Here is a 12,888-nt window from a genome sequence, read left to right on the forward strand (position 1 = left end):
GCGTCAAGGAAGTGAGTGTCTGGTGTTCCACTTCACAACTTTGTCCGGATGTCATCGCGCTTTCTTTACGGTTTTGATACTATCAAAAATGATTCTAGTAAATCCCACAAAATAGTAAGCTCCACCAAAATGCCGTCGCGAACCCCGTAAAGACAACTGAGTGCGCGTAATTATATCTCAATAACACCCGACGCCGGAGCAATGAATGGGTGTTAAATGTAAGCGCTGTGTCTGTCTGTTGCCCAATTACACAGCTGTTATCTCACTTTCCTTGAGGCTCTGATATGACCTCAAAAGCTGGAAACATTCGCATTGTATGAAGTAGTGAGCGCTGTCTGTTAACCTTCATTTGCAAATATGTTTTGTTATATATCAATAATTAAAGAAACTCCCGTTTGATGCTGTTAATACAGAACTGTGTCGATATATCACTGCTTTTCACAAGCCATTTAAAAGGGGTGATTTCCTACCACCCCTTTATTTATTTATTTATTTATTTATTTATATTTCACCTAATCCCTTAATGCATCCTGGTCTTTGTTTAGAGCATGCAAAAGCCCAGAAACGGGCACTTTATTGCACCTAGTAAAAGCTCAGAGCACGCAAGAACGCCGTGCTTTTAGCATTCTAGCAGCCAGATCAATTTTACAATGGTCACAAAAGCAACCTGTCCATTTTTTTCTTTCTCCCCAAATCTCATTATCCTCCCAAAATCTATTACCCTTCCCTCTTGGATCTTTAAGTGTCATCGCATGCGTGAACAATTCGACCCTGGCGTGATGGAATATTTATATGAGAGGAGAGCGGCCGGTGCAATCCCCTGACACGTTGTTGGGAGAAAAAATGCGCCTACTGTACATGTGCGTCGTAAAGACGCCATGTTCCACACGCCGCATACACACAATGGCTGTCGTACTGTCGAATTATTTCAACAAAAGTCATTTGTTCTCCGGTCTTGTGCGTCGGGCGCAGTGATTGGTGGAGTCGGCACCTCTCATAAAGACGGTGTCATGACGGAAATTAATGCAATATATCACAAAGGACACAAACACACACAGAAGTGTACATACAGCGAAAAAAGGCAAGCTCCCCCCTCCCATCCGGTAAATAACAGGAACCAAAGGGCCAAATAGATTCCCCACAAATGCCATTCGGCAACTTTTTAAAAAAAAGACTTATGGCGACACGGTGGCATTTCACGCAGACTCAAACGGGGAGCCGTCTAACCTTATCGCCAGACGGCCCACGGTAATTCCTTTGAAACGCTGCGCGGGAAGTGATGGATTCGAACCCGGAGTCGTTTGTCTGATGCAGCAAACGCAGACGGCCTTCTTTCCGGGCCGGGAGAGCGGCGCAATTTAATGTGACGGGCTTGATCCGTCTGCCTCGCAGTTGAGAGCATTCAGGGTTGAGTCCCACCTTGTAAAAACATTTGACAAATGAGGACGTCAGCAAAAAATAGATGAATTGTGGTTTTATAGTTAGTTCCAAACTACGGCCCATTTGCTTCTTGTAGACTTTCCCAGTCTACGATTTGACTTGTGCTGCTAACTAGCATTCTAAATTCACCCCTTATACATTAGTTGGAGGGTTAACAAGAAAATGGCTGAAATCTGGCCGGCTTTTATGGAGCCCATATCCTCCTCTTTATTGGATTTAGCATTGACTTTGCTCTATATTGCCTGAGGCAACAACATTGCAATATTTTTTTTCCGCAGTCATTTTTCTCTCCATCCTCAATAATGTCTACATTCCGATGTTTTTTTCTTTGTTTTTTTTTTTGGGTGTTACAAAAACCTGGCCGACTGCTTGTGCAAAATGCGACCAACGATGAGTCACAATCTAAGCGCCACATCTTATCGAATGTGAGGTGTGCCACCTCGTTAAAAATAGAAAACGATGAGGCGCGGGCTTCTTTATGTTATCCTTTATTATTATTTTTAAAGCAGGTCTCCTGTGAGGAGCAAAATCCACAAACGCCTCAGCCCATCTCTTCTCCCCATTGGTTTGTGTGTATGTGTGTCCCACAACCATGTCCCAAAAGATGTTTAAAGGATGTATTTCCTGTTCCAATTTAAAACAGTTTCCAGGTATTTTTGTCAAAAAAAAGCCCAGAGGATAAAGAATTATAGCACGTTTTCATCTAACTCCAGTGATCCCCTGTTCATCGAGGGACTTAGGAAAATCCATTATCTAAAAAGACCCTATTTAAAAAAAAAACTGGTTTCTATCCGAGATATGAAAAAGTCTATTTCCCTTTCAAAAATGAAATAGAAATGCCAGAACGTCAACGTCTTTCTTTCCAGAAATAGACAAGGAAAGCTGCGGCGATCCCGGGACGCCCCTTTATGGAATAAGGGAGGGCGACAGCTTCCTGAATGGCGGCCTCCTGCGCTTCGAGTGCCAGTTTGGGTTTGAGCTGATCGGGGAGAGAAGCATCTCCTGCCAGGACAACAACCAGTGGTCGGCAAACATTCCCATATGCATTTGTGAGTTTTCCCCAACTCTCGGCGCCTGCTGCGAGGCTGATAACATTCTATCTGACCAGTCGCCATGGCGACCAAGTTTGCCACAGCTCGGAGCAGATGATGACCGGCGATGATGCGGGCATGAATATTTAACAGGAAGCTGCTTTGTGTTCTCCCCCAACTCAAGTCCCCTGCATGTCCAACTTCACGGCGCCTTCCGGAACCGTCCTCTCGCCCGACTATCCGGAAGGCTACGGCAACAACATGAACTGCGTCTGGCTCATCCAGTCGGAACCGGGCTCGCGCATCCACTTGGCGTTCAACGACTTTGACCTGGAGGCGCCCTACGACGCGCTCACGGTGAAAGACGGCGAGACGGGCGACACCGCCGTCGTCGGCAGGTTCTCGGGCGCCGAGAGTCCCTCTCACCTGACGTCCAACACCAACACGCTGAGGCTGGAGTTCCAAGCGGACCACTCCATGTCGGGGAGAGGCTTCAACATCACCTATAGCAGTATGTCACGCTTCTTCTCCCTTTCTGGCTATCATGATGTTTTTCGCCAATCTTCCTCCACTTCCCTACGTCCGGCTCGTAAACACCGGTGTCCCATTCGATTATTTCCGGGCCGCTGAGCTCGTCATTTACTTCCCCTTTTCGGGGCCGTTTCGGAGTCGGGACCGGAGCGACTTGTAATACGACGAAGTGGACCATATACCCCAAGGCGGGCACGCTCGCATGATTTTTATCAACGACCCGATTTGCTTTGCTATCGTCCGCCCGAGCAAGCGAATAGGCATTCGAGTAAAATCCTAAAAAGGACGAGCTGGAATATGGAGCGGATAGATTACAAGGGCACATCTTTTTCAAGGCCGACGCTTCCAAGTCGTGAAGCCGAATTTAATCAAAGTGGAGATGCCTGTAAAATATGAGTTTTATCCCGTCTAATGACATTTCCAACCGCAGTCCAATTCCATCTTTGTCCGCTTGTAACTTTTCACCCCTAAAGCGTTTGGCCACAACGAGTGCCCGGACCCTGGCATTCCAATCAATGCCCGCCGCTTCGGAGACAGCTTCCAGCTGGGCAGCTCCATTTCTGTGGTGTGCGAGGATGGCTTTATCAAAACCCAAGGAACCGAGACCATCTCCTGCCAGCTGGAGAGAGGAAAGGTCATGTGGAGCGGGCCCATCCCCAAATGCGAAGGTAAAATGTTGACTTACAATTGTATGACCTTGGAAAAGTACACTTATTGAATATTTTGAACTCCTGTTTTATTGCCACCTGCACGTACGCCATGTCAGCGTCTTCAGACGACAACTTAACGGTTTTGCACCAAATCAACAGTGCTTGAGCGCCGCCGAGATGAATATTTGAATTTGGGCTTTAGTCAGATTGGGTCCATCCGTCACTGGCTCCCCCAGCACGAGTTAGTGTTACAAGACAAAGCAACTCCGCCGCTATCCATCTGCTGCTGAGCTGCCGCTCGGGTGGGTAGGTAGTTGTGTCCAAATCCAGGAGAGACTGCGTGGAAATCTGTCCAGCACCAGAGGGATCGGAATGAGCTTCTGTCCACTGCGGCATCGAACAGTTGGCGCGGTTCATAGGCGGCGTGTAATGCTCCCAACTGGGCCGGCAGCTGGGATGACCTCACAGCTCATGGCTATTGTCCCGTTTCTTCCTCCAGCTCCATGCGGTGGACATTATTCAGCCCCCAACGGAGTGATTCTGTCCCCGGGGTGGCCCGGTTATTACAAGGATTCCCTCAGTTGCGAATGGGTGATTGAATCCGAACCCGGGCGATCGATCAAAATCACCTTTGACAAGTGAGTGGCTTCAAAAAAACACCGTGTTGCACTACAGGACACGATGCAAATAATTGTGTCAAAATGGCAATCTCAATCTATCCCCGCAGATTCCAGACAGAACTGGGTTACGACTTCCTGGAGATCCACGACGGCCCCAATCTCCTTTCTCCGCTGGTGGGCTCCTTCAACGGCACCCAGGTTCCGCAGTTCCTCTTTAGCACCACCAACTTCCTCTACCTGCTCTTCACCACCGACAACAGCCGCTCCAATGCTGGCTTCAAGATATTATATGAGAGTAAGTACGAAAAAAACTTTGACTGACCTCACAGTAGGTGTTTGGAATCACATCTCGAACCCGCCAGACGTCCTTTCTAACCTTGATAGCTTCTGTCAGCATTCACCGCCGATTATTTTGTGTTCCAGGTGTCACGGTGGACAGCTACTCGTGCCTGGACCCCGGGATTCCCCTCAACGGGATCCGCTACGGTCAGGACTTCTCCATCGGGTCCACGGTGTCGTTCGGTTGCGATTCGGGCTACAGGCTGAGCCACGAGGAGCCGCTTGTGTGCGAGAAGAACCACTGGTGGAGCCACGCTTTACCAACTTGCGACGGTAAGAAAAGTTTATTTTATGATCATACAAATAGCGCTAATGTGGTAGATGATGCTGCTATGTTCTTAGAAACCCGTTCCTGGAATTTTATTGGACTGACGAAAAATCTGCAAATTCCTGAAGCCGTGTTTAAAAAACATTTCTTTCCAGCTCTCTCGCACATTCTGTGGGAGCTGATTGATGCAATAAGACTCTTTGTCTTGACGCTAATGCGACGTTGAGGTTTTTTTTTGTTTTTGTTTTTTTGCCGGAATAAAGAAAGCAACGACAGACATCGGAACTGACAGCAGATGTTGAAGCCGAGCCAGCGGGGAAAGGAACAAAAAAAGAAAAGACAATCAGAATCCAAATTTCTCACCCGGCTCAGCATCCAATATTCAGAGCTTCCTGGCTGCAAAGTATAAATAAGTAATGTTGCAGTTCAATGCGGACGCGTGAGCTAGTGTCAGAGCACAAGTGTCAAGTGTCTGTGCCGTTTTTGTGCGACGTGGACTCAATCTCACAACTTGCTCAAACTTGTTTTCTTCTTAGCAGTGGATAGTGTTCCGATTGTGTGAAAAAAGAAATAATAATACAGGATTGCGTTGGAACATGCTGTGGCTTTGTTTGCAGTCTAAGCATGTTTTCAATATCCTGGCGAGATTGTTTGCGGCACCGGAAGTCCGCGATAATCTGTGACCCCTCCGCAAGGTCCTTCTTCCAACTGCTACTTCCCGACCTTATGGCGTAGCGGTGATGGCGGCCAAACGTCTCTTGCCGGCATTGCAGTTTTTGAGGCTAATGGTATTTCCGCTGGGGCTTTATTGCCACGGCGATGATGAGGCGACTTGTCCGACTGTAAGACGGAGCAGGCGGAGCGAGCCGCAATGGAGCCGCGGCCCATATGCTACATTAGTATGCATAAAGCCAGCAACGCATCTTTTTCGCCTCCGTTTCAACTCGGGAGCGCCGCTCGATGCATAACGATGTGCGTGGTTGAATGCCCGTGGGGTCATCTCGGGGTCACTCTGCCTCGTCAAACCATAAATAAAATCACTTTGCCGTGAAGTCAACATAAAATGGATCGTAACCACTAATGACAAGTAACAATTACATTGTTACCCCACTGACTTTTCATGTACGATCTGTACTTGAGTATTTGTTTTTCTCTCAACTGGACATACATAGATTGCTACACCTGAAGGATCAACAATCAATAGTATGTCATTGTTTCTACTAGCTCTGTGCGGCGGTGACGTCCGAGGCCCCTGGGGCACCATCCTGAGTCCCGGCTATCCGGACAGCTACCCGTCCTCCCTCAACTGCACCTGGACTGTGGAAGTCAGCCACGGCAAAGGCAAGTCACTCAAGGGTTTTGCGTTTGCCGCAAACAACACACTACAAAGAGAACTTTCTGTCTCTGTGCGTCCGACAGGCGTCCAGTTTCAGTTCAACTCCTTCCACCTGGAGGACCAGCACGACTACCTGCTGGTCACGGAGAACGGGAGTTTCCTCCAGCCCCTGGCCCGCCTGACCGGCAACGAGTTGCCTGGCAACATCAACGCCGGTCTCTATGGCAACTTTAAAGCCCAATTACGATTCATCTCCGACTTTTCCATTTCCTACGAGGGCTTCAACATAACGTTTACGGGTAAAGTCTCTCAAAAGGTGCCGCTTCGGAACTTTTGTATTGGGTTTTAGGAATCTCTTGTTAAAGTATGTCAAGTCATTTGAGGCGCAATTCTGAGTGCCTGCAAGCAAGCGATGTCTCCTAAGAGACTTGGATGCGATACGGCAACCCAAATGCGTTAAAGGTTTGGCTGGCGGTTGAGGGAAAATAAATGCGATGGGAGTCCGTAGACGGGATTAGAAACAAACAAGAAAACAAAAGGGACGACGGCTGAGTGGAGCGTCTGGCAATACACATGGCCAGATGTCGTATTAGGAAGCGGTCCATTCAGATTTTGGAGTCGTCCAAACTTCTAGGGGAAGGAAGATTTAGCTCCATGTGAAAATATTTCTGGGCTCTCAAGCATATTTTGACCAATCGGCAGCCTGGAAAAGCGAAGACAAAAGGCCACTATGCGTATCTAAAACAGAAGCCAGATCCAGCTATCCATTTGTGCACATTTGTGAGTAAATTGGAGCCTATCCCAGCTGACTTTGCGAGAGAGGCGGGCGGGCTACACCTTTGACTGGTTGTCAGCCAACCGCAGAAACCTGATCCAAATGCAGTCTAATTAGGTCCAGAGTGACTTCTCACAGCATATTGGAGTGTATGGCATGTATGAATCATGGGGCTTGATGTCATGTTGAAAACGTTTGAAAATCACTAGATAGTTACAAAAGCTCCAAAAGAAACAGCAGCAATGTTCTTGTGTTCTTTCACAGAACAGATACCGTCACCAAAGTCATTTTTAGCCATTCATCGGCCACTAAGGGGACAGTAAAATTAAAACAACATTCTTGCAAGAGCTGCTGTCAGCCACAGCTCACACCCAGACACTCACACGTACCAAAAATATACATAACGTATTGCGTCTTTTTCCACAGAGTACACCCTGGAGCCATGCGAGGATCCCGGGATGCCGCGCTTCGGTCGGAGAAACGGTTACAGCTTCGGCATCGGAGACACACTGTCGTTCTCCTGCAATATGGGCTACCGCCTGGAGGGGGCGCCTGAGCTGATCTGCCTGGGCGGCGGCCGAAGAATGTGGAGCGGCCCGCTACCGAGATGCGTCGGTATGTGCACGGCATTCAATTTCATTTGATTTCATTTTTTCAATAGTGAAAAATCAAAAACATTTTTTTGAGGCGTTTGCAGGCGGATGGTTTGGCCTTGGGCAGCTCGTGGAGCCAACCAAAACATGCAGCTTTAATGGCCTCCAACAAAAACGAAAAGGCTGTCCATAGCGCGTCAGGGTTAGGACTTTTGACTTTGTGAGCGCAGCAGACGTCTTTACATCACTCAACATCTATTTTAATGAAGTAATAGAGTCTGTTCTCAGCCGTTCTTCTGGACAGAATCCAATTTTCGCACACCTCCGCAGCGGCCGCCGAGCCCGTTTTGGCCGGTTTCCGCGATTGCGTTCAACCTCGGGACCCAATCAGCGAGATGTCTACTGGTAGGGATTACAGAGCATGTTCTCGGAGCAAAGACTGTGGATGTTGGCCGTAGATCAGTGAAGATATGCTGGCAACGCGCATACACTGCCTAAGCCGTCTTGGAGATGAAGGGAAAAAAACAAATAGAAGTAAAATAAAAATCACAGTCTTGCCTCGACAAGGGATCAGCATAATGGAAGTGTGTGTTTACATAGAGCAAGCACCTGTAACTAAAAAGTGTGAAAGAAATATCCAATGATTGCATACATAATACTCAATTGGCTCATTTATGCCCTGCGGTACCTCAGAATTCATATTCAATGCGTTCTTGGAAGCTTACAGATCCGCATAAAAAATTGCAGTAACTCAGAATCTGCAGCCAAGAAGGTTGGAAATGAAATCGGATAATGTCCCCAAATAATAGCAACCAATGAAGAGTCAATAAAGAATGAGGAAACACAGATCGGAAAAGGATCGCTGCCCAAAAGTCAGACAAGTTTACAAAAAAAATGGAAAGATAGTATCATAGTGGGCAAAGCTAGGTGTCAAGTCATTTTTGATTTTTTTATTATTGTTAAAGAAGTCAGCCTCATTCCGGAGCGGTTCGTGCTTTGCCGCGCCCGTTTGTCGCCACGCATAATACAAAGTGACGGCATGGCGTGCCTCTTTACGTCCGCTATATTTAGTCCCTGTTGCACGGCTGTGTGGTGGCGCGGTCAAATAATTGCGCCTCCAATGTAGCGTTGCTAATTCTCAGCTCTTTTTGTTGCTGTTTTTCCTCGAGTGCTTTGTAAAGTAAAATCGAAACAAATGGATCCATCTATTTATTTTTTTAGGAGTGCTGCACATTTGTCTTGGCATGTTTATTCCCAAGTAGGTCAAGCAGAGGGAAGTGGTGTTTTTTTTTAGATAGCATTAAAAGTTCCATTGGCTCTTTCTTTGCCCTCCTATTGTTCCCTGCAATTTCCCACGCATTATTTTCCATTTAGCAAGGAAGAGGGGGAACGAAAAGGGGAAAACAGTGAGAGTGATTGAAGTTGGTGAGGGGGAAATAGCATTCTTCATAAAAAGGCCGAGCAGAAGGGATGGAGCGTGAGAGGCGGGGCAGAGAGGTAATTTTCTAAATGGAACGCTGCCGCAAGGTGATTTATTGACGATATGACAGCTGTAATACGACTATTACACCGGTAGCGACATAGAGGCGGGCTTTGGAGAAGGTGTATTAACATGAGACATGCTGATAGATGGTGGAAAGTGGGGTGCATCTTTTCCCAGTCGAGCTGGAATTACCCATCGGGATTGCATGGGTGTCTCATTTTCTCAGAATGGAGGCGGTGGATTGCTGACGACACAGCACTTATGCCCAGTTATTGAATTAGGTGCGCACTAATTCACATCAGGAACGTTCAATTGTTTACGGGGGTGGTAGGTGATGGAAAAGGAAAATGGGTTGGGAAATGATATCATTCTTTGCACCCGGCGCCATTTTGCGGTTCAGCATTGGCAAATATGAACATTATTTAATACTATTTATTTGACTTGATTATTGTTATTGTTTTTTTTTTCCGTTTAGCCGAGTGCGGCTCCTCCGTCATGAACAACGAAGGAATCCTGCTCTCGCCCAACTACCCGATGAACTACGACAACAACCACGAGTGCATCTACAGCATCCAGGTGACTAGCAGCTGATAAATAATAAATGCCACCGATTTCAGCTCAGCATTATTTTCAAGCAGTAATAAAAAAATAAATAAAATCATGAACGCTAACCTCTGCCATTTACTTCTGTGTCACTAAATCAGGTTCAGGCTGGGAAAGGCATCAACATTTCTGCCCGGACATTTCACCTGGCCCAGGGGGACATACTCAAAGTATGGAGACGCGTATAATACTGACCAAAATAATAATCTGCTTTCACCTTGTGGTCTACGTTTTTGTCAAAAATCAGATTCACGACGGCAAGGACAACACAGCCCACGTCCTGGGGGCGTTCACCGGCACGTCCATGCTGGGCCTGACGCTCATCTCCACCTCCAACCACCTGTGGCTGGAGTTTTACAGTGACCCCGAAGCCACTGGGGAGGGGTTCAAACTGGTCTACTCCAGTGAGTTGACGCCACTTTCTTTTCATGTCTCCGGGGAATCACGTACAACGCTTTGGCCGGGTTGTGCGGCCTCATAAATTGCCAGACGGGCATGGAGCATGTTGATAAGATGGATGGTGGCAGGGGGTAGTCCGGGTGAAGAATAACAAAACGTGCTCAAAGGACGTTTAAGGACGTTTATTCTGCAGTGTGAAACGACTTCTTCCAGGAGTTACTCTCTTTTAGCTTTCCGTTAACTCGTATGGCTTATAGAAATCTTTTGCTCAGCTAAACATATCCAATCATACTCTTCTCCATTTAAATGATCTTCGTAGATATTGGCTTGGGGCTTGCCAGGATAAACACTCTTTTTATACGGCTTCATATCCTGCTCTGGAAATGGTTGAGCGCCAGAAAAATAACAATCTTCTTAATATTACCATGGAAACAGCTCAGACTCTTCAACATCAAATGAGAAATGATTTATACTACGTGCTTGAGTGTGTATCCACACACTAGATCCGGATGAGATCTCCAAAATACGATCCCTCAGAACGTCAGCCTCGCTGATGCTGTTTGGTTTCTGTTGCAGGTTTTGAGTTGTCTCACTGCGAGGACCCCGGCGTGCCGCAGTTTGGCTTCAAGGTCAACGACCAAGGGCATTTCTCCGGCAGCAGCATCACGTACCGATGTGAACCCGGTTACACCCTGCACGGGGCCACCGTGCTCAAGTGCATGACGGGCGAGAGGAGAGCCTGGGATAACCCACTTCCTTCCTGTATCGGTACGTCGCCACGGCAACCTACCGATGCAACTGATTGGTTTTGTGCTTCGCTACCGGTACTTTTTATATACTTATTATTTATTTTTCTTCTCTTTATGCCGGATAGCAGCGAAACCACCAGGACCCGACGCGTGGAATTGCTACTAATCAGAGTTTTATTTACAGATGGCTTTGTGGATTTCCCGGGATAATATCATCCGCTCTAAAAAAGCAGATTCATTCCAAAGATCTTATCAAGCTTTTTCCCCAAACAGATTTGTTTCTTTGCAGTTTTTCCCCTCCGATAATGCGAATCCAGTTCGATAAAATCATACTTTTATTTATCTGTCTTGAAGCAGAATTGTTTCTTCGGTTACTCCGACTCGGGTTGCCGGTTCATCTCGACTGCGGCAACAAAAGTTGGGGCGACAGCTTTAGCTAGCAGCAAATTCTTGGAAAACAGATGGCCGCAATAAGCACAACATGAAACGTAAAAGTTTAAAGAACCTTTTCTCTTCCTTCATCCGCCTGCCCTCAACACTCTCGATTTGAAATTCAGCTTAATAAGCCTCCGTCCCTCCTCACTATCAATAATGGAACGCTCATAAAACCGAGGGCCGATATTCTGCGACTTTATTTTTTAGCAGTCGCATACTATGACTACAGCTAACCCTAAACCCCTCCCATCTTAATGTTATATTGCTTTTTTTTTATTACCCCTTTCTGTCTTTAGCACCCCCCAAACCTTTGGATTTCTACTTTCTATCTCTTTTTTTTTAAAGTAAGGAGTGGACTCTTAAAATTGCTCCTCATATTCAAACTAATATATTACACTGAGGGAGGGAGGGACGGACGCCGCCGGGAAATGGGAACAGAGGCGCAGAGGGGAAGTGAAGATGGGATAGGAATTGTGGAAATATAGAACGGCCAGATTGCGAGGTGCAATTTATACTTTGTCATATGTGTGCTGCTTTGCTCCTGGAGAAACGTGAACTGATTCGTAGTTTCTTTATGCTAAATTGTTAGCACCCTGCTTGTTTGTTTCATATATTTGGTCCTGTTTTTGTACTACAATTATGAGACATCTGACTTTGAATTCTGAATTGTGTTTCCGTTAGCCGAGTGCGGCGGACGTTTCAAAGGCGAGTCGACGGGAAGGATCCTTTCTCCCGGTTATCCGTTTCCTTATGACAACAACCTGCGGTGCACCTGGACCATTGAGGTGGACTCTGGAAACATTGTCAGGTAAGAAAAAGACCACGGCCAACCAAATACTTTTTGGATATCTTCACCTTATTTTCTTTTCCGTAGCCTTCAGTTCCTGGCGTTTGACACCGAGGCCAGCCACGACATGTTACGGGTTTGGGACGGACCTCCCACCAATGAAATGTCTCTGGCGGAACTTAGCGGGTCACTGTTGCCCGAGGGCATCCACTCCACGCTCAACATTGTCACTGTTCAGTTTGAGACTGACTTTTACATCAGCAAGTCGGGATTTGCCATTCAGTTTTCCAGTGAGTCATTGAGGTCCCTAAATAGGGAGGATGCTGTTAGCGTTTTAACCCACGTAAGACCGCCCGCCCCCCCCCCTCCGTAGGCTCGGTGGCAACCGCCTGCAGGGACCCGGGCGTGCCGATGAATGGCACCCGCATCGGCGACGGCCGGGAGCCGGGGGATTCGGTGTCCTTTCAGTGCGATCCGGGATACGAACTCCAAGGGGATGACAAAATCACCTGCATACAAGTGGACAACAGATACTACTGGCAGCCCAGTCCACCTGTCTGCATCGGTGAGAAGAGCTAGCTTCAAACGAGAGACGTCAAGGAGGGTGATTGAGTATCTATCGGTGTTTCAGCTCCCTGCGGAGGCAACCTGACCGGCTCCAGCGGCTTTATCCTGTCCCCAAACTTTCCTCATCCTTACCCGCACTCCAAGGACTGCGACTGGCTCATCGCCGTCAATCCCGATTACGTCCTGTCGCTGGCTTTCATCAGGTACCGATTTGGCTTGAAAAGTTCACCCATCTTTTGTTTTATTGGCGTACTTTACGGGTCTCCTCTGGAGAGTGCAAAT

General features: G+C 47.2%; 1 protein-coding gene across 1 annotated transcript in view; it reads left to right on the forward strand.

Annotated features, from left to right (window-relative positions):
• Positions 1-12,888, forward strand: part of csmd3b (CUB and Sushi multiple domains 3b) — a 138,035-nt gene that overhangs the window by 95,128 nt on the left and 30,019 nt on the right. The window contains exons 12-28 of the mRNA XM_061267724.1: positions 2,307-2,489; positions 2,656-2,982; positions 3,476-3,670; positions 4,152-4,290; positions 4,380-4,567; positions 4,696-4,884; positions 6,104-6,220; positions 6,299-6,514; positions 7,417-7,605; positions 9,542-9,642; positions 9,771-9,839; positions 9,917-10,073; positions 10,645-10,836; positions 11,934-12,060; positions 12,127-12,329; positions 12,413-12,604; positions 12,671-12,809. Of these exons, the coding sequence (XP_061123708.1) occupies positions 2,307-2,489; positions 2,656-2,982; positions 3,476-3,670; positions 4,152-4,290; positions 4,380-4,567; positions 4,696-4,884; positions 6,104-6,220; positions 6,299-6,514; positions 7,417-7,605; positions 9,542-9,642; positions 9,771-9,839; positions 9,917-10,073; positions 10,645-10,836; positions 11,934-12,060; positions 12,127-12,329; positions 12,413-12,604; positions 12,671-12,809 (2,923 nt within the window). The remainder of the gene's footprint in view (positions 1-2,306; positions 2,490-2,655; positions 2,983-3,475; positions 3,671-4,151; positions 4,291-4,379; positions 4,568-4,695; positions 4,885-6,103; positions 6,221-6,298; positions 6,515-7,416; positions 7,606-9,541; positions 9,643-9,770; positions 9,840-9,916; positions 10,074-10,644; positions 10,837-11,933; positions 12,061-12,126; positions 12,330-12,412; positions 12,605-12,670; positions 12,810-12,888) is intronic.

The sequence above is a fragment of the Syngnathus typhle genome, linkage group LG20, assembly GCF_033458585.1.
Source record: "Syngnathus typhle isolate RoL2023-S1 ecotype Sweden linkage group LG20, RoL_Styp_1.0, whole genome shotgun sequence".
NCBI classification, from domain to species: domain Eukaryota; kingdom Metazoa; phylum Chordata; class Actinopteri; order Syngnathiformes; family Syngnathidae; genus Syngnathus; species Syngnathus typhle.